This window comes from Chelon labrosus, assembly GCF_963514085.1.
Source record: "Chelon labrosus genome assembly, chromosome: 15".
In the NCBI taxonomy this organism is placed as follows: domain Eukaryota; kingdom Metazoa; phylum Chordata; class Actinopteri; order Mugiliformes; family Mugilidae; genus Chelon; species Chelon labrosus.
In genome coordinates, this window is record NC_140348.1 from 3,486,941 (window position 1) to 3,514,244 (window position 27,304).

Below are 27,304 nucleotides of genomic sequence, written 5' to 3' on the forward strand. Positions count from 1 at the left end.
CATTTCAAACATCACCCAGACGACGACCCATATCAGTACTGACCAAAGTCGAGGGAGATGATTGTGTCTCCGGGACCTTGACCTTTCTAACCTAGTGACCCGTGATATATTTAAATATGTGGATCATCTCTGTGGTTGCCTCAATGCAGATCAGCTGGAGGTTAACCTACATCTGATTTGAGTCAAGAGCTTAGGGGAGAGGGAACGGGTTTAATTGGCTTGACCCTGATTTCTCCGCTTGTTTCGATGGTGTAGATAGAGAACTTTTAAAGGGACGGGGAACAGAGTGTGGGGCTAAATAAGGCAGGATGTGGTCATGAATACCATTCCTTATAGGTAGCTTAGCTTCAGGGCTCCCAGGAAACCTGGATTCAGACATCACCCAGAAGACGACACGTATCAGTACTGACCAAAGTCGAGGGAGATGATGGTGTCTCCGGGAGTTGGGGCCAGCTGAGCGAGGTCCTCTGGCTCCTCTTTGAGTTTGGTGAAGAGAGCGTCTCCCGGCTCTCCGGTCATGCCCACTCCTCCGGCGGTGAAGAAGCTGTTCATGTGTCGCGGCTTGAACAGCGACTCCGTCTGCTCCAAAGAGAATATCATGGACTTCTCCTCGATGTCACTGCAGGATTGGAGAAGACAAACCGAGTCGGGATGCGTGCGGATTTAAGAGAGCGGAGAGCGAGAGTTTTGAGAATTCTCAGATATTTAATCAGTTTTCTGAAGCGTAGCTCATCAGGATGACCACTCTTACCTGAGGACATAGTTGATGCACACAATGCACTGTGGCTGAGAGTTGCGGCTGTTATAAATAACAGTGCCCTGGGTTTCCACCCAGACGTAGCCCCCATTCTTAGCCAGCATGCGGTACTGTCCACTCACTGCTTGACCCTTGGTGCACACTGCAGAGATAAGATAAAATAATCCTTTAATTTATCCCACAGTAGGGAAATTTTCAGTGTTACACCAAAAGTCTTTTATGATTGTGATGACACCCACATGTACACTAGTCAGGCATAATGTTGGGCCTGGTACTAAGGCACTCAGTATTGGGGTTTGGCTATCATGAATAATTAATAATTATCAAAAATAATTATTTATTATTAAATAATTGGATCTGAATTACTAGATCACCTCGGGGCACCACCTTTCTAGGAAGGGAAAAGATAGCCAATTAATCAAAACAGTCTCATAAATTATACTAAATTGTCAATTTGGAGTTCGGATTAATAATTAACTTAATAACTATAACCAAAATTACCACGTTAACAACTAGTTACAGTTGAAGGAATTCGGAGTTCTTGGCAGTGTAGAGGTTGGCAATATTCACTCTTGTGCAATATTAAACAGACAGGTATGTTTAAAAGACATTTATTAACAAGAATAAAATTAACATACAAGGTAACTACAGTGTACTCAATACTACGTGCGTGTGTGTGTGTGGTTGTGGGCGTGTCAAGATGGCCGCCGGTTGTGGGCGTGCCAAGATGGCCGCTGGTTGTGGGCGTGCCAAGATGGCCGCCGGTTGTGGGCGTGTCAAGATGGCCGCTGGGCCTTGAGGTCTTGAACACAAAGGAACAATGGCTGCTGAGTGGGACACTCAGACCATGTGCTCGCCAGTAGATGTGTGGAATGTGATAAGGGTTTTATGAGGTGCCAGGTTAGAGGAAGAGTGGTTAGTTAAGCATGCAAGACCCTGAGTCTATGTGTTGCACAATTTAAACTAACATCAAACCACTATACTATAAACAACTCAATAAACATAAATATCACATTCAATCAAAGTTTAAGTTCTATGCTCTGCTTAGCTTAACTAGGCCCAGGTCATACTACCAGTTGGTGGAAAGTCCATTTCTGGTGTGTTGCTCCTTAAGCTGGCTGATGGAAGGGCCGAGCTGGGAAAAGTTGAAGTCCTTGCTGTGTTTTCCTGATGGCAAACGGAGGGAAACCGGCCGCTCCTTGAAGTCCTTTGAAGTGGCTTGTTAGCAGCTCGGTGCTAACTAGCCATGTGGCTCCTGTTCTTTGAGAGTTTAGCCTGCAAAGCTTTTGTTTGTTGGCTAAAGAGCTGGTGTAGATTCCTCAGCAGGAACTCGCTTCGCTGCTGTATGGAGAACAGGCCTGCAAGTAGTTGCTCTTTGTTAGCAGACTACCTGGCAGCCAGCTGCAGCTGAGCCGCTCGGGGTCTCCACGTGGAGGTGTGGAGTTGAAGAGGTGGAAGAGTAGAGAATAAGAGAGAGAACAAAGGCCAAACGGTGCATTTTATATGACCTGATGACCTCATAGGTCACATGCCACTGTCAGCCAGTGAACTGCTTGGTCAGTTTTCACACCTAGAGGATTGTGGGATACTGGGGTTTTTCCAGGGCTCCTTTGTTCCCAAGACAAAAGCAGCCATGTGGTTACCTGATTATGCACCACCAGGTTCAGATCCCAACATTCCCCCCTTTGGTCTCACGATCTTGCTCGATGCGTGGTCGTGAGAGCACAAGTGTCCATGCGTAATCCAAGTTGGAAAAGTTCATTCATAGTAATGACGTCTGGGCAGTCTGTTAACCAACTGGGCTGTGGTAAATGCTAACTATCTTAGCTAAGCAAACAAAATCATCAGGTGACAAACTGAAATACACATAAGCACATTGACATTTACTAACAGTGTTAGTGAGAAAGAGAAGAATGTCAGTGATGTAAATTGTTAGGGTAAGATACAGAAAGAGAGTGGCACCTACAATGATAAAACCATTTCCAAATGTCCAAGAGTTTTGTGGTTTTCTCATTGGATCCTATTAGAATAATTATTATTCAATGCAGTACTCGATCTGATCCTAACAGAAATAACAATTTTGTCCTTCATGCAGATGTTGCTGCGGAAGGATGTCATCACATTTTAAAATCTTGGTTGTCAATGGCTGTATCATTGTCTGAATGTGTCCTAAAATTTGTGTTGAATAAGGACATGTATAAATTAGCAAAAAAAAATACTACCGAGGAGTTGGTTCAGGTGTATTTGCAAAGTTAGACAGTGGGTCTGGGTCCAATCAGAATTTAGGCGTTTCTCAGCTAATAGTGGCAGGTGTGACTATTAGTGGGTTGAAAACTATGGAGTTTGCTGCTGTTGCTAACAAATCACAAGTTTGCCTACTTAACTGCAAAGAAAGTAAAGTACTTCCTACATACTGGCAGTACAGGGATGGACTGTGTTATTATTTCCTTGAGGAAGGAACTCTGAATTTGTGTTGCCTTAAGTTTTTATGAACTAGTGGCTCAGGGCTGTAACGCTCCGTGTAGCCAGAGGCACAGAGGTATTCAGAGGCATTGTCACTGTCTGCTGAATTATGACCATCTAAACTGCACTCAGAGATGCTGCGATCATCATCTGAGCAGTCTATTGGCTGATCATACTGCTGGGCCATAATTTCAGAATAAGGCTTTCTACAGCTCCGACTGTGTGAATGCCTATCTCGGGGAAGCTGGCGGACATGGCGGCTACGCTCAGTGTCCCTGTGTGGCCCTTTATCACCCCCCTTTGGTCTGTTGTGAGGGTGATGTTTTAAGGTGGTAGACCGGGATGATGCCTTGGTGGTTGAGCTGGAGGGCTCAACTGTCTTCCCTCTTGTTTTGGAAGTGACAACAGTTTCCCAAGCCACCTGTGTCATCTTCCTGATGTCCTGCATCGAGGGGTCACCTTGGCGTGTCATGAGTGCAACGTGAGTGCGTACACATGGGTGAAGGTTCTGCAAGAATAAGGACTTGAAGGTGGAGTTCTCTTCTAAGCCTGGTGCATTCTTGCCCTGAAAGTACACATGTCTCAAACGTTTGTAATAATCTCTAGGATGCTCATGACGGGTATGTTTAATTTGGAGGGCTGCAACCATTGAGTCAATCTCATCAGCAGTAGAAGAGAATTCTTCTAGTAGTGCTTGACGGAGCTCTGTGTAGTCATCTCTGACTGAGGGAGGTTGTGACTGGATAAACTTATGGACAGCTTTAGAGCTTGTTTTCCATACAAGTTTAATCTTCTCCCTTTGGGTTGCATGGGGCAAATCAATTAGGGCGTGGTCTAAATCCCTAACGTAATTGTCAACGTTATGACCACAACTGTCTGGATTAAAATGTTCAATGTCCTTGGCAAGGAACTCAAGCACTTTAAAGCGGGGACACTGTGGTGTCCGGGCAGGTGCATCACGTGCAACAGTTATCTCTGGTGGAAAGGCGGGGGCTGGGCAAACCTGTGGTGTTGTAGTCCCCCCTTCGGAGAGATGGGCACGGATGGGAGTGTCATACATCATAGGCTGAAAAGAAGATTGGGCAGAATATCTTCTGGAGGATAAACTACAAATCTCTTCACGGTCTATGTCAGAGAGATGGGACGTCAGGTAATTGTTACCTCGGTCTCTCAGAGGAGGTTGAGGACCTGACTCCATTCCCAGCAACTTAGGGTCAGCTGGAAATTGTTCCCATTTTCTAACTGTAGGGGACGTTAACCTTTCACTACAGGAGGAGTGTGAATCGGAGTAACCAGAATCACATTGGCTTAATGACGGCGGTGGGGAGAGACAACCCGATTTAAGCCTTAGCAGTTCTTCTTTGTGTGCACAAAGATCGGACTCTGCTGAGTGCAAGTCTGCTAAGTAGCGCATAGCTTTATTATTGGCCATTTGTACCTCATGGAGGAGACAAGCCGTTTGCGCTTTAAGGGACTCTACCTCCTTTTCTAAGGCTGCTTTGCTCTGAGAGGCAAGGCTGGATTGCCTGTGGAAGTTCAGAAGCAAACATCTTAACAATGGGCCTTTGGATGCAGTCTGTGCATCACACCTGTCCTTCAGTAGAGAATCTATCTCATCCCTGCACTCACTGAAATTCAACTTGTTAATGAATTCAGGGTAGCCTGGGTTTAGGCTCTGTGCAAGGGAAGAAATGAATTGCTCTACACAGGGGTTCTCCATTGTTATGTGGGATAGAGGTAAGGTGTCAAAAACAACAACAACAAAGCAATGGGGTTAGCAATGCTATGCTAAGTAGCTATGTAGCTTCTAAGGCTAGAAAGGTAGCTATGGCACCATCTAGTGGCTCTAGTGGGCACAACCAATTTGGTAACAGTAAATGCAAATTTACTCACCAAAACTCAACATACAATAACTGAAATGCAGGGCAGTAACAGTTAGAGACGTGATTCTCAAAGTTAACTTGGGCTGTAACACGTGTTAGTGGCAGCTAAGTATATAACTTATATTTCACAGGGCTGGTAGCACACTGTGGCTCTATCTCAGACTCCTTATCTTACTTAGGCTGAAATGCATGGCAGTAACAGCCGGTCAAGTTCTTTCACACAGGGCCGGTGGCACGCTGTGGTTTAATTCAACAAGGGAGCACTTAAATTAACAGGAAACAGCTTGACTGGATTGCATGAATACGTGGTATTCGAATGCAGAAATTCTTACTACGAAAAGTAGGTTCAACTTGAATTAGCTAGCAGCAAAAGCAACTCTTAATGTAGCACAATGGGACTTAAGACGGTAGTTATTAATAACGAATTATTAATAATTTATCAATTTATGAATTTCATAAATTATCACCACACTGCACCTGTTTCTAAGTACAACTGGACATCTACTCCTGTGGTAGACTAGTGGGATTGAACGTTAAGACTTCTGGCAAGTCTAAAAGTTGTTCAAAAATATTTTTGGCTTTGGCCAAAATTATGCTGAAATTAATATTGCACAATTATGAATAATTGCCAACAGTACTCTGCCTCACACGGGGCACCATTTGTTGGGCCTGGTACTAAGGCACTCAGTATTGGGGTTTGGCTATCATGAATAATTAATAATTATCAAAAATAATTATTTATTATTAAATAATTGGATCTGAATTACTAGATCACCTCGGGGCACCACCCTTCTAGGAAGGGAAAAGATAGCCAATTAATCAAAACAGTCTCATAAATTATACTAAATTGTCAATTTGGAGTTCGGATTAATAATTAACTTAATAACTATAACCAAAATTACCACGTTAACAACTAGTTACAGTTGAAGGAATTCGGAGTTCTTGGCAGTGTAGAGGTTGGCAATATTCACTCTTGTGCAATATTAAACAGACAGGTATGTTTAAAAGACATTTATTAACAAGAATAAAATTAACATACAAGGTAACTACAGTGTACTCAATACTACGTGCGTGTGTGTGTGTGGTTGTGGGCGTGTCAAGATGGCCGCCGGTTGTGGGCGTGCCAAGATGGCCGCTGGTTGTGGGCGTGCCAAGATGGCCGCCGGTTGTGGGCGTGTCAAGATGGCCGCTGGGCCTTGAGGTCTTGAACACAAAGGAACAATGGCTGCTGAGTGGGACACTCAGACCATGTGCTCGCCAGTAGATGTGTGGAATGTGATAAGGGTTTTATGAGGTGCCAGGTTAGAGGAAGAGTGGTTAGTTAAGCATGCAAGACCCTGAGTCTATGTGTTGCACAATTTAAACTAACATCAAACCACTATACTATAAACAACTCAATAAACATAAATATCACATTCAATCAAAGTTTAAGTTCTATGCTCTGCTTAGCTTAACTAGGCCCAGGTCATACTACCAGTTGGTGGAAAGTCCATTTCTGGTGTGTTGCTCCTTAAGCTGGCTGATGGAAGGGCCGAGCTGGGAAAAGTTGAAGTCCTTGCTGTGTTTTCCTGATGGCAAACGGAGGGAAACCGGCCGCTCCTTGAAGTCCTTTGAAGTGGCTTGTTAGCAGCTCGGTGCTAACTAGCCATGTGGCTCCTGTTCTTTGAGAGTTTAGCCTGCAAAGCTTTTGTTTGTTGGCTAAAGAGCTGGTGTAGATTCCTCAGCAGGAACTCGCTTCGCTGCTGTATGGAGAACAGGCCTGCAAGTAGTTGCTCTTTGTTAGCAGACTACCTGGCAGCCAGCTGCAGCTGAGCCGCTCGGGGTCTCCACGTGGAGGTGTGGAGTTGAAGAGGTGGAAGAGTAGAGAATAAGAGAGAGAACAAAGGCCAAACGGTGCATTTTATATGACCTGATGACCTCATAGGTCACATGCCACTGTCAGCCAGTGAACTGCTTGGTCAGTTTTCACACCTAGAGGATTGTGGGATACTGGGGTTTTTCCAGGGCTCCTTTGTTCCCAAGACAAAAGCAGCCATGTGGTTACCTGATTATGCACCACCAGGTTCAGATCCCAACAATAACATTATGACCACCTTCCTAATATTGTGTAGTTCTTCCTTGTGTCTCTAAAACATTTGTGACTCATCAGAGAATGGACATGGGCCTTCTGAGGGTGTCCTGTGGTGTCTGGCAACAGAATGTTGGTAGTGGGGGCCTTTGAGGGGAGGGGCCTCTGTGGATCATCCCACAGATACTTGATCAGTCTGGGATCTAGTGAATTTGGAGGCCAGGTCAACACCTTGTGCTGTTCTTCATGTTTTTTTTTTTTTAGTTGTTCCTAAAACATTTTGTGTGTGTGTCTGTGTCAGGCTGCATTCTGCTGGGGATGGCTGCTGCCATCAAGGAGTGTCATTGCTATGGGGTGGGGGTGCCTGGTCTGGTCTAGGTGGGTGCTACATGTCTAAGTAACATCCACATGAATGCCAGGTCCAAAAGTTTCCCAGCAGAACATTGAATTGTCACAAAATGGTCAGTGTTATTTACTTCAGTGGTCATAATGTTGTGGCTGATGTATTGCAAGTGTGTTTGTATTTACTCAACAGTAACTAAAAGCTAACGGACAATTAAGTCTGTTAATGTCAATGAGTCGTTTTGTTTTTTTGCTATTCAAACTGTTTAACTTTTCATTACATTTCTATTTATTTTGCATCAGGCTGCAAAAATCAACCAAAGATTTGTCAGCAGGACAAAGTGGGATGTTTGACTTTGAGCTGAGAAGGAGATGTGCTGGCCTCGGTCCAAAGTTCAGCTCAGGCGTGGGAAAGGAGCGGGACTGGTCAGAAAGCGTACACAAGGCCAGTGACTCCCGTGTGTGTGTGTGAGAGAGACAGAGTGTTGAGGAAGCTTGGGACAACACTACATGTAGCAGGGAACGCTGCTAGCATGTGCTGATTGGCAGGCTGGTCACGTTGGCCGTGAGAGCGGGTCGTGTGTGTGTGTGTCACATAGCTAGATAGAGAGCCCTTTATCTCAACAAATTTCAGCCAACTAAGGACGACCACAGGAAAAGAAACATACACACACAAAACACACAATCCAAGTCCTGAAATCTTACTCTAAGTCACTTCCTTCATCGGGTTCTTCTTTTGTTTTAGGAAAAATAAGTCCTTAAGAGCAGGTCGGAAACTGCACCAGTTAGGATAACAAACTAGAATCAAACTAATATCAACATTTAATCCACATGTCCACATTCCATTTTGTGTGTGACTGCATTCAAGTCTTGAGGTTATGACCTATACTGCAGCCAGACACCAGGGGGAGCTCTACTTGCTTTGGCTTCACTTCTAAGAAGCAGCTCCGCCGTCCATCTTTATACAGTCTATGCTTGTAACACGCATGCACACACCCAAAGCAAAGTGTGCACACAGATGCACTCAGCATTATGTGGCAGGGGTGGTTTTAAGGAACTTAATTACCACTTTGCCTCTTGTGCCGTCACTGCTCTTCAGAGCTCCTGATGATAAAGGACTGTCAGTGCAGAGAACAGCCATGCCACTTCAGAGTCTCGTCAGCGCACACACACACACACACACACACACACAGCATCATTAGATTGTAATAGAGGCCACCTGGTGCCCTGTCTGCTGTGTTTGTGTTTGTGACACCAGATGTGCAAACCTCATCAGGCCTTCAGATGCTACACTTAATATAATAAAAGACACCTTAATACCGTGGGCCTGCTCTATGCACACAGACACACACATACACAGGGAGATGCACACGCTGTATATACGGACATAAATGTTTTACAACACATATACGCTGAAACAAAAAAAAACATAAGAAAACAAGACAATTAGAGAACTAGGATTGTAGAAAGGTAAACTGTTACACAGCAACACATCTTAGCTAACCTGCAAAATTGTAGCATGAGTGTACTTAATTTGTACTTGTATATTTAATAAGGGTTGGGGGGTGATTTTTATTTTTAAATCCCCCCCCCAAAAAATAAAATAAATAAGTAAAAAAAAATTTTTAAATATGGCTTCTTCAGATTCTGAAGACAAACGTTCAGGGGTGAATTCAGATGACATACCTTGTGTCACTGGGTCTAAAATTACATCGGAATAGTGTTCCAAAGTTATGTCCATGTTCCGTTTTGAAAGTTTTTCGTAGAGCACTACACAATCATTGATTGCTATGAACCCCTTCTTCTTCTTCTTCAACTACAAAAACTGGTTTTATATGAATCAAATAATGGCTGTTTTCTTGCTCAGTCTTCTGTTTTCTTTTTTCATATATTAAACGGACAAAGGGTATTTTTTTTGTTTTGTTTTTGCTTCTTAAATTAAAAAACAATAAACTTTGTTTCTTTTAGAAACTAGAGCCAAACTTGAAATTTCAAAAAGTACATAGACTGTATACGCTCACAGTCACAAAACTGATCCAGTGACACTTTGATAAGACGCTGTATAATTCTTAACTCACTCGATAGTATCACTAGCCCCCACACTTTTTCCTGTTTGGTTCAGTGTTTACCAGAGTGTTTGGACTTCCATGTTGTGATAATTGGTGATTCCTCTCACCCAGTGACATCTGGGAGAGGTTCCAGGCCAGGTTTCAATGAATGGATGAGTAATTTGAAACTGTTGTTTTTCAGAAGTGTAAACAAGCTGTGACAGTGAGTATGATATTGATATTATTTGCAAAAACTGTTCAAGGATCTTCCTTCTCTGAGAGTACAGTTCTCTTTAAGTAGGAATAATGGTGCGTTCACACTATAAGTGACAAAAGCTACAGCTCCGTAAGCGCTGCCACTGACGTTTTCACAGCTTGTTCTTCTCTCAGCATTGTGCAGCATGTTCCTCAGTTTAGACGTTAACGTCCATGTTACGAGAGTGTGCAGCATGTGCGTGACTTACAGTTGTGGTGGCTCTTGGTGACGCTGTCCGAGTCCAGGGCGTGGTAGAAGTCGTAGACCGAACGCCCCAGCAGATCCTCAGGAGTGTAACCCATCAACTCTGTTACCCTGCAACACACACATTTGACGATACACAGGGTTTAGTGCTTTCAATTTTAACTCGTCATTAATTCCATTCTCGCATGCAGAGCTCAAAAGACAAATCCTCCTGCACTTTAAAAGGCATCGCGCACCATTTAGAAATCAAACGGAGAGCCGGACAGTCTTCCAAAAATAAGAAGCGTTCGCATTTTGCCTGCGCCAACTCCCCGTGCTTCTGGGAACACCTAATCTCCCTCTGTCACTCCCACCTCAGGTTCACTTTGTTAATGAGAATTTTGTAGCTCGCTTTGAGACACCATAATCTGATTATCAAACAAAGACATTCAGGTGAACTATATTACATTCTTTTTTTCAAGTGTGGAACATAAATATAGACAGAGTTTAGGCCATGTTAACATCCTTGGGAGTACTTGGAGTTATTTATTCACTATCTAAGGTCTGGCTTAATTTTAACTTGGTTGTAAATCAATAGGCCAAGGGGGCACAAGTAGGAGAGTCTCTTCCAAACAAACTGTGAGAACCCAATAAAAAACTTCAACAGGAAATGACCCCCCGAACACGTGGTTTTATTAGTGTGAGAAGACCAGGGAGGGTAAACTGGGACATGGAATGCAGACAAGTTCATAATGCTTAACCTAAAATAAAGTGGCTGGGAGGTGATTTTATTCAACTCCACCTGCCACCAAGATCTTTCAGCCTGGCACGGCGACAGTTTGCCAAATCTATCTGGAACCCGGAAGCTATCCTCGAGTCGAAGCACAGGTTTAATATTAGACTTTCGCAATCAATGTCTATGGTAAATCTGCTTGTTGTGAACTGCTTGTAGAATGATAAATGCGGCGCACAAGGCTTTTATAAAATACAAGCCAAAAATACTAAACCTGTTGCCAATGGCCAATGCGGGTACATTCCAAATCTCATTCAGTTTCAATTTAATGCTCACACACAAAGTTTGGAAATTATAAAGACGACATTTATTGTTTGTGATTTTTCTAATCTCACGTATCACCCAGAAAATATGCAAGGCCTGCAGTCATCTCCATCATCTGTGACTGGGGGCTGACTCCACATTCTGGGAATATTTGAGGAAATGTGAAGAGAAATTTGGGCATTTTTTAAGCCAAACTCCAGTGAAGATTAACAATCTGTGGATGACGATGTTTGATGTGGATTTATTGCACGGGAGAAGGAAAGAGGGGTCAGGTCCGGTGATGCGGACTCGTGAGATTATATAACGCCAACAGCTGCAGACCTCAGAGAGGAGAGGTAATATTTCGATTTTGTCTTTGAGTGTCTGTTATCGACTTAAAGGACATGAGTGAAGAAAGGAATGGTTGGGGGGAAAAAAATGGAGGATGGGCTAGATAGGGAGGCGGAGAAGTAGCGAAAAATAGAAAGAAGAAAATCACGTCCAAACATGGTTGCAACTAAAATAGCATCAGAAATAGCACATAATAACGACAATTAAGATGAGGATTGATGGAGAGAAAATAAAAAAGCAATCTCTCCATGCAGATGATAGAAAATCTCTTCTTTAATAAGAGTTTTCACTGTCACACCACGTTCTACGATAAGAGCAAAGATGTGATTGACAAATATACTGAACCAGAAAAAAGTGTGCAGATGGTCTGCCTCGTGCCTCATCATTAACCTCCAGCCATACAAACTTCATTCAATGGGAACACCCCGCCACACTATATCTTCTCTGACATATTGTGCTACTTGGCCCAACATCACTGCATTACAGTTACACATCAGTCGTAAACATCAGTAGCAGGAGCCATCTCGATTTCTTTCTGGTATAGTTTAGTCGGTTGTGATATTTCAGAGAGTAGCATGCGGTGAATTTCTCACCGATATCCACATCTGAAATAATAGAAATCCAGTTTTATTAAATGGTCAGTTTTATGATATTTGCACTTTAACCTCCTGAGACCCTGCATCATCATATGGGGACATTAAGTTTCAAGTTTGTGGCAGCTAATTCTGCTTCATTTAGACCTGTTGTCCTCATAAGTAGGTTTTTATTCGGCCACCGAAAATATTCGGCTGAAAATGGCCCAAAAGTGCATTTTCGGTTTTCGGCTAAAAGACTTTTATCACCGAAACACCACGGCCGAAACAGGATGTTGTGATGGAGCAAGCAAATACCGTAGCCAGCACGGGCTTGTCTGGAATGGCCAACATGTCTGCGGTGTGGACATATTTCAATATGTGAAGTATTACATAAATATTATATAAAGACCCACTGATAGCGATTTGCAAAATGTAATGCTGAAATTTCAAGAGGCGTGCATCTGCAAAGAATTTCTCCATGTCGGGTTTAATTTATCACCTGAAATCCAAACAAGTAAGTTTCCCAGTGATGGTGCCAAGGCAAAGGGCAGGGGTGACCAAAACGTCGATCGCGATCGACTGGTAGATCGCGAAGGCAGTGCAGGTAGATCGCGTGCCATTGGGAAAAAAAATGTTTTAGATGTTAGTCTAATCATTTATCTGCTCTACCTCCAAAACAAACACCAAGACAAACGTTCATCTTTTTTTTTTTGTCTTCGCTTTTTATTGCGACATGCCCGTTCAGCAGCACACATCCACAGCCATGCAACAACTTCAATTAAGACTACCGTCTTTCTTAAAGGGACAGCGCTATTTTTCTAAAGGTGCAGTGCACCAATTTTTCTTAGTGCATTTTGTAATTGATTTATTCTTTGAAACATTAATATCAATTTATGCAATTGCAATGCCTTGATAGCCATAAATGCAATGGTACTAATAATTGTCATAATCATTTCTTTCGGTGTTTCGGTTTTGGGTTCTTCATTTTCGGTTTCAGTGCTTATTAACATTTCTAGTTTGATATGACACGCAAATTTAACAAGTTCTATCAATGGTAAGAAGCTACAATGTCGCTAATTAGCAAGTACTCATTTGAGGACACTGGGATTTCATTGTTTGCAATTCTGTCTTATTGTCTTATTTGAGCAAGGCAGAATAGTGTTTGTTTGCAATTGCACAGCAATGTAGGTATTAAAATTGTATTATTATTATTATTGTTTGTTACACATTGGTGACTTTATTATAACATACAGTGAAATAATCCCTGTGTCCACTTATAAGGATGTAATCTTTTCCAAACATAACGACTTCTTGTTCAAAGATGATGCTTAGTGTTTATACTTCTCAGGTCCTAATAATCCCAAATACCTTGGAGAAATTAAACAAACAAAAGCTCGGGTCTCAGGTGGTTAAACAGATCACTGTTAAAATAGAGAGATGAGTCGCAATGGGCCGAGAGAAAGGGGACAACATGCAGCAGTTTTTGGATCAAACCCTTCAACCTGAAGGACCTTCATACCTCACATGCAGGTATTTAATGACTGCTTTCGGATGCAAATAAAAGTTCTAGTTACTGCTCTTCTTGCCACTATGAGAAATCAGGTGAAAGCACTGGGACTTTTGTAAAAGGATACATGCAATATTCTTATTTCTACTCCTGCCATGTTTGCTGGCAGATTTTCTTCAATATTTATATGTGGAAATTTAAAAAAATGTAATGATGTAGAGACACATTAAGGAAAAACCTACTTTTAGGCTAAAACCAGATGGTGCATCATAAACCATGAATAAAATGGGTGTTTGAGTTTTTAGTACGAGGTAGGATATCTTCTCTTGGTTTTCCCCATTTTATTCTTTCTCACTTTCCTTTTCTCCCTCTTCTCCCGCTCCCTCTCTCTCTTTGTTTCCCTTCCTCCACCCCTCACGCTGCCAGACATGAGCTAAAGAAACTTTCAGTCCCTTCTCTAATGAGTCTAAGTCCCTGCTGAGCTAGGAGGGCGACCCACCTACAATAAACTCATTTGCGTAATTGGACAGCAGATTTGGGCAGCAATCAAACTGTACTGAAAAGGTGAAAAAAGAAAACGGCTCCTTGTTTGTGGCCCGGTCACGCAACCTCAAGCGCACCTTCGCTTTTCTCCAAAAGAAACCTTTGTCCTGCCTGAGCAGCTTGATGAAGATTACAGGATTTTGCACGCATGTGCTTGTGTAACTCCACTTTGTGAATGTGTGCGTGTGTAAATGTGTTTACCATGGCCACCTCGTGTCAATTGGAAAGAAATATTCATGCGCAAATTAACGTTTTTTTTTTTTTTTTAGCTCAGAGATGCCCGCTGTACACGCGATGCAGATTAATCATTTCAAGAGTAACATCTGTCGGCATGGTAACACACACACACACACACACACACACACACACACACACACACACACACACACACACACACACACAACATCATCTTGATCATCCTGCACGGCAGCAGACAGACGGTGTGTGGGTGTTTGCAGGCTTGTCTACATATTGATCTGGGAGCAATGCCACTTGGACAACGATGTGACAGCTTCTCAAAGTATTCATGTTTCATCTGAGGCTTTCTTTTTTTAAACTGACGTGCCTGTCAAGTCAAACCTATTCTGTCAACACCCAGCAATCCGTCATGAAGTCCTCTTCTTTGCGTAGGTGTAAATTGTTCAGCACTTTAGGGGTTGTGTTTTATCTGGCTGCCGTCCAAATCTTGATGATGTGAATCCAGTGACCTTTACCGACACACTTTAAGGCCTCAGTCAGAAAAAAAATTCTTTGTTCTCAAGTGCAGTTTCTGGTTTAACGTGTTTCCCATGATTGGAAATCAAGTTCTTAGTTTTTTATTGCTTATGAAGAAAAATTCCAAAGTCAGTTCACCAGGATCTGCTGGGCATTTGTTGTACTTTTTAACAATGTAAAACAGTGGAGGTGATTATTAAGCTATTGAAAAACAGAGACAATGAAGTGATCTGTAATAATAAGCAGTTTTTCTGTAGCCAGTCGGTTTAATTTCCTAAGGCCTCTGGTCATGACTCGCGTATATTGCGCTTAAATTATTTGGGAATCTCTGTCTGGAGTCGCTCTGTATGGAACTGATTATACTCTGGCAAAGATCTGCTGGCCCACTCAAATTGAGCTTCAAGCAGAGATGGACAGAAAGTAACAGTGATGTAGTCACAGACGTCATTCGAGCGCCATACAGTTGCTTTCATTTACAAAAAACTGGCTGTCACTGGAGAAACAAGATGCTTCTTGTGCTGTCTTTTCTGTTGTAAAAGATATCGACAGCAAAATAACAACAGTTAACAGCTAACATATGTCACTGAGTCCATTGCTCTGATTGGCTGTAGGACTATCATGCAGAGGTTGTTTTTTGTGTCTCTGTATTGGTTGAAACACACCCCATAAACTGACAGAGCAATCAGCCGTCAGAAATTCCTAAGTTTCTTGAGACTCATATATAATAAGTTAATTGACTTTCCTCTTCCTCTTTCCTCTTAATTTTTCTGAAAAATCAGCTGATAAAACACCAAACTGACATTGATACAGTCTCCTTAGAAAAGTTTTACTTCTTCCCGTTTAACCCCGGGACGTGGGCCAGCGTCAAGCCGCATCCGACTGCGCGCGTACGTGCCCCTACCTGTCATCGCAGAAGGTGAACTTCATGTCCATGCTGTGTCTGCTCAGGAAGGTCCTGCTGTCCAGCGGCGTGTCGATGTTGGACGGGTGCGGGATTGGTTCACACATCAGAACGGCGCAGGTAAGCGGAGGCTCTTTGAGGCCGCACAGCACTCGCGGGGGGCAGCTGTTGTAAATCTTCAGGTGTCCGGTGCAGTGCAGCACCTGGAGGGAGCAGCATGGGGAGGAATGAAACAGGATAGCAGTGGAGCTAAAGGTCACAGAGGACAGGAATGTATTCATGCGTCTGTATTCATTCTGTGTTTTTTTTTTTTTACTTGATTGGAGGCACATTAAAGACTAATTTCAGGGGTACAGGACAATATACTCCTGCAACCGTACAGTTTGTTCAGTTCTGCTTTAATCATTGCTCTCTCTTGTGAAATATTACCTCTTCAGGCCTTCACAATTACTCAGATAAATCATCCTGTGAGGGAGAATTTTCTCTTTGGCTTCACATTCTGTTCACATATTTAACCTGCACCAATTAGGCCGCAGATTGCCTCATTTTATTATCTGTTGTGTAGCCAACTGGAAGAGATGTCCGTATAAGAACGCGCACAGATGTTGCAGATGCGTCGCTCTGGAGCTGCAGCGGCCATTACCTTCCAGCTGGCCGACTTGAGGTTGACGGTGCGTCCTCTGTTGGTCACCGTGCACTTCATCCGCATGAAGAAATCTCGCTCCGTGCTCAGCTCTTTGCCTTTTTTACCGAATCCGCTTCCTGGAAAACGGGTACGAAACACAGCAGGAAATCTGTTTAATGTTTCACATCACCGTCGTCAGCTTTTCCTTCACGAGAACCATCAAAATGTTGCAACATAAAGCCTATTCTAGTGAGACTCCATGCAAATCATTTCTATTTTCTGAAATATGAGAAAATAACTCCAAAGCTTGGTTAGAATTCCTGATTGTAGCAATAAGAATATCTAATATGTGCAATTACATTTCGGTTTATTTATTTTTTTTTTAGAGGCAAAATTAACCATAAAATCAAAGTTAAGGCTCCCATCTCCCTCCCTCTTATCTCCCTTCCTCTATGTGACGGGAAAGCGGTCGCAGAGGATGTGAAATCGGGCCAAGGCGTTACATCACAAGGTCAGAGATCAGCACTGGAGCCGCAGAACCGCGGCCAAGTGGTGAAGTGTGTCTTTTGTCAATCTGCACTCTCACAAGTGTGTCTTTATCTTTATATAGTTCCACTTGAACAAAACAAACAGCGCAAAGGCAAAAAAAAATTAAAAAAATCCTCCACAGGCCGAGCAAAAGCGCTCGTATGTGAGTTTAATCGAACGGGTCTACAAAATATACATTATTGCTCTGCTTGTATGTTTTGCGGGCGCCGCTGATAAGAGTTATCAACCGCAGCTATGTGTGTGTGTGTGTGTCAGGGAGAGGATATTATAACCCTCACATTAACCACAGTCAGTATAACACTTACTATTCTCATGTAACAATGTAAATTTGTAGACAAGTAAAAACCCTCAATGTATGGTTAGAAAAGCACCCCAGGGAGTGCACCTCCGGATCTGCATCGTATTATATCGTGTGCGACTCTCTGCAACGAACAAATTTAACAAGAGAAAAAAATGTTCACTGTCTGCTCCGTTCTTCTCTCTCCTAGCGCCTCCACTCGTCTTCTCGTCCCATCACGCTAGCAGCTCTTATCATCTTACCCTGGCCTCTGCACATACATGCACGCACACACACACGCCCCTCTACTGTATCTCTCTTTAGGTTCCTCTCTGTGTGGCCTCTGACACTCTGTTCTCATGTTTGTTCTGGACACATCAGATATAGATTATTATATAACTCCATGTTTTCCATAGTTTGCGTTGCAGTCCCACAGGCAACAGCGAGGGTGTTGAGTGGGTCTGAACGATGATTTGGGTCAGGGGTGTCAAGCTGATTTTAGTTCGGGAGCCACGTTCAGCCCAATTTGATCTTAAGGGGGGTTATTTGATCTGCAGATAACCCCAAATTGCCCCCCCCCCCAAAAAAAAACTAAACATTTTATGAACAACCTGAAATGTCCTAACAAAAATAAATGCAATTTTGAGGGATTGCTGCACCTGCTGTTTTAGTTCTTAGTCTCAAAGTCGTGTTATGTCCACAACTTTTACTACAACAGTTCATCCTAGTGGACAAATTAGTAAAAGAAGTTAGTTTTACTGAAACACTGCAGCTAATCTCTTCAATTTCATTTTCACATATTGCACATTCAACCCACGGGGCCAGATCGGACCCTCTTGTGGGCCGGCTCTGGCCCGTGTTTTTGACACCCCTGATTTAGGGCCTGCGGAGCTGTACGGGGCAGGCGGTGGAACGTGGCGGGCATTCTTATTATTTAAAAACACTGCAAACACGCCCGCTGAGAAGGCTCCAGTGAGAGAGGTATCTGTGGGTCTATTAAGTACTTTGGCCGAGAGCGAGATAAGACGACGGCTGACGAGATTGCCTTAAGGCTTACGGTGGATATTCGTGGTCCCCGGAGGATCAGACCAAATTTTAATGACCCCTGGACTTTCCTTTAGCAGCAATTAATTTGAGATCGAAATTTATATCCTTCTAATTACCTTTAAGGCCTTACATAACGTACTGACTCAAGTATGCAAGTTCTAGAGAAAGGAAACCGTAAGTTAGAATGTAGGACTTATTTCACTATACCTATTTTAAATATTGTGCATCGTAAGTTGTATCAACTGATAAAAATCTACTGTCTATACTAAATTATATAGTAAAATGGACTATTTTTACTGAATATGACTGGAAATGAGGTCCTGTTTGCATGTAGCTTTCTCTGATAACACTGGCTAATTTAGATATTTATAGATGCCCTTCTATTTATGTGGTGTGACTACATGTTGTAACATGATGCAAGCTTTTTTTTCTTATTCAGCTTTAAGAATAATGTCCTCTAGTGTTTTCTCTGCGTAAACGTGAACTTTAGGGGGGGGCTGCAGAAGAAAGTTCTTCTTGGGCTGGTGGCAGTTTTAGGGTACAAATACTTGGATGACAGTGATATTTGTGTACGACATGCGGTTAGAATGAGGTCGAAAACAAGTAGTCATGTATGGACTAAGCTTAACAGGTGTGTGGGAGAGACTGTGTGCTGACCAGCTGTCTTCAGGCTCAGGTTTTCTCTGATCTCCTCGTGGTCACACGGATGAGTGAAGTCGAAGATGCTGTGACCGGTGAGCTCCACCTGGATGACAAAAACAGGTTGTTTGTTTGGGATAAAAAGAGGAAGAAGTGGACAGCGACTACGAGAAAGCCCCCTCCTCCCACCGCCTTTTTAGAATTTGCCGGTGGTGTAGAGTTGAATCTCGCTGTCTGGACTGAACACACACCCATGGCATGAGAGGTATTTCACACAAATACAACAGGATCGCCTGAGAGACAGTCTGCATCCATGCCTCTGGCCTATCTGCCTGGGTTAATGTGTCCCTGCATGAATTTTTTGGAAAAGGCTGAACAGGTGTAGAAACTTTTTCTTTAGGGAAGAGATGTGTGAAGGCATTTAATATTATAGGATATAGGAAACGCAAGAAGCGGTGCCTGTAATAATGAATTCTGCCTATATTATGTGTGTATCTATGACAGACGTACGTTTATCTCGTTCCTCTTTTTGGCGGTTTCTAGTTTTTTTCCTGTTAAAGGGGAGCCAACATCGCCTTGATGCTTGCTCTGGGGGTCTTGCATCTTGAGACAATTTCTACTGTTATTGGCGCCATATAAATACAACTGATATACATTTTGTTGAATAATATGATAAAGACCTTGCTGTTTAATGTATATAGATTATACTGCACTAAAAGATCTTGATAATGTGTCTGCCCGTGTGCTGTGCTGCTGAGTTTTTTCTTGTGCCGTACAAAAATCAAATCCCACCAACTCCGACTGAGTAGAAGCTATATCGCCAAGTGTCTGCACGTGTCTGCTTTGTTCCAGTGTTCCTTCGTGGTTGTGTACCTGCGTGAGGCCCATGAATTTGTTGATGTTCTCGGACAGAAAGATCATGTCGCCGTCTGACGTTACCACGGTGATGAAGCCCTCCAGAGACTTCAGGTACAGACTGTCCATCTGTCCGTCCCCATCGCCGTCGCTGCTGCAGCCTGGAGGGAGAGACGCGAACAGGAGAAGGTTACTCTCGTCGGGTGCCCACTGCAAGTGGGTATGGTTGTGAATCTGTGTGCATGTGCTTGTTTTCTCCTCTCCACTCCCGATCCCCGATCCTGACAGATTACGCCGCTAACTGCACAAGCGTTCATAATAGCTGCCCACTTTTAGAACCTAACTTACATGCTGCGCTTCAGCGCAGTATCCAAACATTTACACACGGAGACTCCAGTCTGTACACAATGTCTCATTTCAGAGCTAACTGATACAAGAAACGCTGCTAGCACCTCGCTGGCAGACACTCAAGAGGGAATGAGCGTGCGTGTGTGTGCGTGTGTGTGTGTGTGGGGACGCTGGCTTCACACTGAACAAAGCCCAGTAGTCGATGGGGGGTGGAGGGTTGGAGGGTGGGAAGCATGCAATTCCTCCAGTGTGCTTCCCTGAGATAAGAGAGAGCGGTTCTCAAGGCTCCCAGCGAGGCCTGGGGCTCGAGTTTGGAGCCGGGCCCAAATAACGTTGGCCCCTGGGGGAGCCCAGAGCTTTCTCATGGGCCCTGGGGAGACTCTCGGGGCCCAGTCCAAAGACAAGCAGCACCTTTGGCCTAAATACTAAGCTGTGATTACCAGTCATCTGGACCGAGCTGCACTTTTCTTCTGTTGTTCTTTGGTTGCGTAACTGGCCTCGTTTCTGAATAATGGGGCGCTGAACAGAGAGGTTGACAGACACGGCTGCTGTTCGGACAATCACTTCCCCTCTGCTTTTTCATATGTTTTCTCTCGTGCTGGACCGAATGAAGTACTGTGAAGTAAAACGAGACCCCCACTGTACGAGACTTTGATCATTTCCTTTGCGATTTGTAATGACGACTATTTCGGCGTCCACTCTTGCGACCTTTTCAAACACAACCCTTCAGAGGAAACCCAGATAACGTCATCCACCCTCTGATCTGGGCTTTATTGCCTGGGGGCTTGGATTTCATGACAAAGGGCAAGAAACTGCAAAAAGATTTCAGTGTCACTAATGGTGTTATGAAACAACCTGTGGGCCGCTAAATCCTCCCAATGAGCTGAAGTCTGGGTTTGAAAATGCTTGCAGTTCATTTGATGTTGAAAAATAAAGACGAAAATTCAAACCTATCCAGCATTTTGGAAAACACTCATGTTTGCTGTGTTATCATTATAGATATGAGAAGTTCCCACCTGGATTTATTAAATGATGTGTTTTCCAGCTACCAACCTGTTAGGACTAATCTACTCTCAACACACCTTAGATCTCCAGTATTAGATCTAAATATTTAGCAGTGCTAGTCTTCATTGGAATAGGTATGAAGCATCGTATCGTACAAAAACCAACAAACCATTAAACACAATGACACTTCCATCCAGTCAAATAGTGAGGCTAAATATATTGGAATATGAGGAATTACTGTGGAAGTGTGGTTACACTGGAATTATTGTGCATTTAATGTGGACACGTGGCTGCTCATAGAATGAATAGGAGCACATTATAACATCAAATAAGCACACTTTCCAAACTGTTCAGACAATTCTCTAGTTTTAACACAACTCGGTCCAGTATTGCGAACAACTCTCTAGAAAGGATCACAGGCATCTCCAAAATTAACGCTCCCTCTGTATATATGTCAATAATGACGTTCACTCCAGTTAAATCTGGTAGCTACAGCCAGCCTGTACGGTTGTATCTATCAATAACAGCCAGCACAGGCAGCTTTTGTATTTACAGCTAATCTGTGTAGTTGTAAATATCAACAACAGTGTACAGTTTTTATGTACAATGTATAGTTGTGTATATATATCAATAACAGTATAGCTAAATGTCTCACTTCTAGATCTGTATATCTTCTGTCTGAAAAATCTTGGAGTAGACAGAGCAGTGAAGTAGGGCAGCAGTAGTTCCAGTTATGTAAAGTTCTTATGTGTGTGAGCGTACACTGATCAGCCACAACATTATGACCACTGACAGGAGAAGTAAATAACATTGACCATCTTGTGACAATTCAATGTTCTGTTGGGAAACTTTCGATCCTGGCATTCATGTGGATGTTACTTAGACATGTAGCACCCACCTAGACCAGACCAGGCACCCCCACCCCATAGCAATGACAGTCCCCAGCAGGATGCAGACTGATACACACACACACACACACACACAAAAACGCTTTAGGAACAACATGAAGAACAGCACAAGATGTTGACCTGGCCTCCAAATTCACTAGATCCCAAACTGATCAAGTATCTGTGGGATGACCCACAGAGGCCCCCAAAGGCCCCCCACTAACAGCATCCTGTTGCCAGACACCACAAGACACCCTTAGAAGGTCCATGTCCATTCTCTGATGAGTCACAACTGTTTAGGAGGCACAAGGGAGACCTATTAGGAAGGTGGTCATAATGTTATGTCTGTTCAGTGTATATTGGGACCAGGAAAAACAGTATTTCACAAATCTTTTTTCTTCTTCTGGAAGTGACAATAAGCACAACTGAATCTCTCTTGAATAATAACAATAGAGTGATGATAATAGAAATAGAAACTTCAGTGGAATGTGAAGCTCTTTTTGAGTGCCTCTTAATCAGTACATCAAAGACATCCAGGTCCCAGCTGAGCCTTACGTAAGTGAGGTGTTCCCTACAGCAGCTTGCATAATGTGTGCTCTTGGGTGCATATACAGTACGTTTGTGTGTTGGAGAGTGTGCGCGAGCGTGCGGGCCAGCATGTTTGGCGCCAAGGCAGTCGGGTGTTATGGCTAGCAGGGGTAACGCCAGCACCAGCCCAACGATGGGCAGAGCTCTTCGCTTCCTCTCCAATCTCTCCTTCCATCACGGAGCAATCAAACCGGACCGATAACGCCCTATCTGCTGCTGCATCTCACAGATCTCCCTGTCCTCTCCTCCCCTCTCACCCACTGCTTTCCTACCCTCATTACCTCTCCTCCTCCTGCTCCACTCTCTCCATCCGTCTCGTTTATCGTGTTCTTTTCTCCCTGCTCACCTCTTTCAGAAACCCACTGACCTCCACCTCTCATCCTTAACAAGCACGTTTAGCCTGCATTCCTTCTTCTCTCTCCTTCGCCAAAATGTACTCTCATTTGTCTGTGAAAATAAGTCTGATGCCTATACTAGAATTACAGGAAATGTCATAGAATTTAAATACACAAATCAAGTAAATTATATACATATATATATATATAAAAAAAAATACATGTTTTTTCGATGGCACAAAGCTTCCTCCACCTCCTTTGTGTTTCAGATGAAGATATCTAAAGATCTTGGAATGTGAAACTGAAACTATTTGCATGTAACTCGGTGAGTTTTTTATTTATTTATTTTTTTAAATTTTAGGTTCATGAACTAGCCCTTTAACCTGACGCAAATAAGATAAAGTGTCTACACTCGGAGCTTCTGTATATAAAAAAAGAAGTGATTGATATATTCACTGATTGATGCTGGCCAAATAAATAGGAAGCAGGTATCGTTGTTGTTTAAGGAAGCGTCGGCTGTAGGCATTGCCGTTTCCGACGTGAACAATGCAAAGCAGTTAATAAAGAAAACAATCTTAACATCAAAAGTTACATAAAAATAGAATGATGGCGGGCTAAAATGACGTTCAGCAGTGTAAAAGATCAGCAGATAAGGTTGAGACTCTTGTATGAGTCAAAATTCTTTCCTGTTCCACTGGCATGCTGGCGTTACAATGGGTTGTTAAGCTGCCAGTCATTGTTCAGTGCGACAGAACTTGCTTTTAAACTAATCTGTTACACATCGGGATCGCATCAAGTGCGGAAAAGCCCACATCAATTCACACAGTAGAAACTCGACACGATTGCGCGGTAGTTGTTGATTTAATTTTAATCCAACAAATACTGCTTAACGCAGGTTTAAATTGAATTTAAAAAGTTTAACTTTAAGCGTTCTCACTTCTCTAACTCCTCTCCTGCGTAAACCCGGTGAACAAATGGTTTTGCGGCTCTGTTTAGGAAAAAATAACATTTTTTTTTTTTTCAGTCTACAAGCTGTGGCGTTCAGGACTGACGTTCAGGTTGTTTAATTTTGTCGTTCTCTGATCTCATTTCGAGACAGACGCGGTGGAGGAATTTCAGAACAATAGGTGTGCTCCTTTGTTGTGTTTCCTTAGCTTCTAATTTTAACTGAGACAAGGGGAAGGAGATGTGCACAAGAAAAAAAAATAAAATAGAGGCCAACAAATGTTTTCCTATTATACTGGACAATCAGTCATAACAGCACACAAAGCTGTTCCAGTGCTTCACATTCATTTCTGGGTTAGGGTGCGTGTAGTATTTGCATTTTTCTTTTGTTAAGCAGCCTACATTAATTTCCATGTGCGTGTGGTTTGTGGTGCTCATACCTGAGGCGAGCAGCTTGCGTGTGCGCAGGAAGCTGATAGCCAGCCTCATGATGGAGGCCTTGTCTAGGTGGGAGCTGACGCTGTGGGGTAAAGGTAGCTGGTGAGCCAGCTCGTAGAAAACCTCCGTCTCTTTGCTGCGTCTGCAGCGCGCTGCATCCCGGGACTTCTCCTTACGCCGCTCTGAGCTGCTCCTGCACCAAACACACAGACAGGGACACGGTTACATTTTCAGAACCAGTTCTTCTTGATATTTAATGTATTATAATAACGCATTCAGATTTTTTGTTTGGTTTACTGTAAATCAGTTAACCTAACTGTGCTTCAGTAGATATTTGTTAATCATCATATGTCACAGATTCATCTGTAAGAAGTTATTCCACCATGAATGCACTCGCTGTCTGGAATCTTTCAAACCTCCTATTTGATACTGCCGCTTGCAAACCGTGGTGAAAAGACCCCGAGCTCATAAATCCTCATGTGATGCGACAGGAATCAAACGTGACGGTTAGCGGTTTCACAGTTAGTTTCACAGAGGTTCACTCACAAGCTAAGACACAATGCATCCTTCAGTGGGAACACAGGGAAGTGGTCTGTTCTCAGTATAGATCTTCTGCAGCCTGAAAGTCACACCATTACAGTTTGCCGCATCAAAAAGTATTTAAGTCCACCTTATTGCTCTGTGACTGTGACTACAACAAAGTAGCAATCTTGTCGTAGTTTTGTCTGTTTTCTGCACAGCTGGCCAAGTGAATCACCTTTTAAGTTGATCAGACTGAACTACAATGTTAGCCTGGCATATCCAGACTCAGTTCTCTGGCATATGTTTCAATTGTTTTAGGGCTTATAGCTGGTTGGCATTATATTATGCGTGTCAGACTACACGAAAAAAAACACTCCCTCAAAAGAAACTGCCCCGAGCATTTCAGCTTTTAGGTGTTCTGAAATTTAAACATGCTATTTATATGCTGTGCTTCAGTTGGTAATATTCAGCCCTGATGTTACAAACACTAGGAGCAGACCTGATGATGGTTTCAACTCAGGCACTGCAACTGTTATCAGCAGCTTTTGCGTTTGAGGTCACTCTAAAAGTCTGCCCGTCACTCTGAAGAAGGGGATCTCCCTGTCTGAGACGCAGCAGGAAGTCATTTGTGTTTGATGTGGGATGGCTGGGATGGTTCAAGTTGTACCAGTGTGATGGAAGTAATCTCATTTGCATATGGAGTAAAGGGAAAGTGCAAGAGCCAGAAATACAGAGAGAAAGAAAACACAGATGTTCTAAGATAAGAAGTGAACAGCTTCTAATGACGTGAAGCCATTTCCCCCGCTTCCTCCGTGAAGAGGTTCAATCAGCAGAATGAAGTTAATGCGCATGGACTCATGGACTTCAACACACTGTTCTTTTAGAAACACAAACACGCGTGTACTCTTGCACATCGTGCAATTGAACTGACACATTCTGCAACATCTAAACCATGAGCCATTTGGCTTTTTCACTCATGTTATATAAATGATTACAACATTAACAAAATGAGTTCAAGCCTGTCAAAAGACACAAACCTAATATAATGAAAAAAGTCAAACATAGTGTTCACCCTTACCTTTGAGGTTAAAGAACTGACTTCACTGAAAAGATGCATTTCTGAATTACTTGCAGAAATATTTTACCAAATCCAGTAAAATAAAAAGTTACCTCCAGCTGAAATTAAACACAAGACTCTGGAGACTCTTCATATTGTCATTACACGGTGATTAACATCAAACTAAATTTAAAGGGAAATGTGTTCATAAAATGCAACCGATGCTTTAGGTGAATTGAGGTCATTAAAATGACATTAAATTTCAAATAACCTTTTCCAAAATAGTCAAAAACATCTCTCAGATTTCATTACGAATCCTCATTATCTTGTCCTGATAAGCACTTTCCTCATTTTCTCTAATAACCTTCTTTCAAAACACAATAATCAGAGTGTGAATAATATTTGCAGAGCCCCCGCTGAGGTGACTCATCCAGCAGCTGTGTCCAGTTTCGTTTGTTTGTTTACCGCAGTTTGTCCGTTTTGACGTGCGTTGAGTAAGACCTATTGAGCAAAATTGAAACTGAACTTTGGAAAAACGGGGGAGGCTGCTACGTGTCTGGAGTTGAGCCACAAGGGTGGCAGCGGCCCGGCATGAAGGAAATGGGTTTCGACGGACGACAATTTAAAAGTGGATGTCGGCTCGGGGCCTAGGAGCCAGGTGATTATTTTAATTTCCTCAGGTTAATGCGGTCGTTGAGGTTTGAAGAGGGAGAGCTTTTGGCCACAACATGATAAAAAACAAAACAACAAAAAAAAAACATTCAGTGGTCACTTTGCAAACACTTGAGGAGAAGACGGCTAAGTATTTTCAGGAGTTTGTTAGCCTCCCAAGCCTATGGTTTCTTTTTCTCCGATGAAAGAAGTCTGATTTAGATGTGAAAGCTCAAACAGACAGACAGTCCAGAAGTTCAGTCTCTGATCCGATAGAGCAGCACAACAATCCATATTAGGATATCACACATGGAATTTGGCTATATCTGACCTCTGTCTAATGTTCATATTCTGCACTCCTCCTCTCACTCCTGCATTCAGTCTGTACTGTGTGTCTGGAGTTCAGATTTTTATGAAAAGAAGCCAAAGAAAAAGTTAAAGAGTTCCTTTGGTGTCTCATCTTTATCAGGCTCTGACATGACTCCGTTTAAAACGTATGAAAATGTATTTAGAGGACTTGTTTTTTTTTGGTTTTTTTTAAAGATTTTTTCTCGCGAAATTATTTCACACTAGCTGTGAATAAATTCTGACACTGATGCAGATGTTTCAAGAGTAGTGGCAGTCATATTTCTGTGACTTCATGATATATTATACAAACAAGGCCCCCATGTTCAATGTGGAGCATTTACATAAGAGTTTCCATGCCACATTTACATGGGGGCTGTATTCCACAGACCCAAATCGAGCATGCTGGCACCTTAGCATGAGCTGAAAAGTTATGGTTACATGCATCTCCCCAAACAAAGAGCTTTTCAGCTTCTGATCTATCTGCAGGCTCTGTGACAAAGATAACTTGTAAAAACCAGAACAGATGAGGTGTGGCCCCGCTGAACTTTAGATACTCTCCTC

The 27,304-nt window shown here is 42.8% G+C and overlaps 1 protein-coding gene across 1 annotated transcript in view; it reads right to left on the minus strand.

The window, feature by feature from the left end:
• Nucleotides 1–27,304, minus strand: part of epas1b (endothelial PAS domain protein 1b) — a 58,508-nt gene that overhangs the window by 10,258 nt on the left and 20,946 nt on the right. Inside the window, exons 2-9 of the mRNA XM_084561729.1 lie at nucleotides 24,168–24,358; nucleotides 19,638–19,780; nucleotides 18,783–18,870; nucleotides 16,271–16,389; nucleotides 15,628–15,830; nucleotides 10,026–10,132; nucleotides 752–899; nucleotides 411–619 (exon numbers count right to left, since the gene is read on the minus strand). Coding sequence (XP_084417855.1) covers nucleotides 411–619; nucleotides 752–899; nucleotides 10,026–10,132; nucleotides 15,628–15,830; nucleotides 16,271–16,389; nucleotides 18,783–18,870; nucleotides 19,638–19,780; nucleotides 24,168–24,358 — 1,208 coding nt within the window. The remainder of the gene's footprint in view (nucleotides 1–410; nucleotides 620–751; nucleotides 900–10,025; nucleotides 10,133–15,627; nucleotides 15,831–16,270; nucleotides 16,390–18,782; nucleotides 18,871–19,637; nucleotides 19,781–24,167; nucleotides 24,359–27,304) is intronic.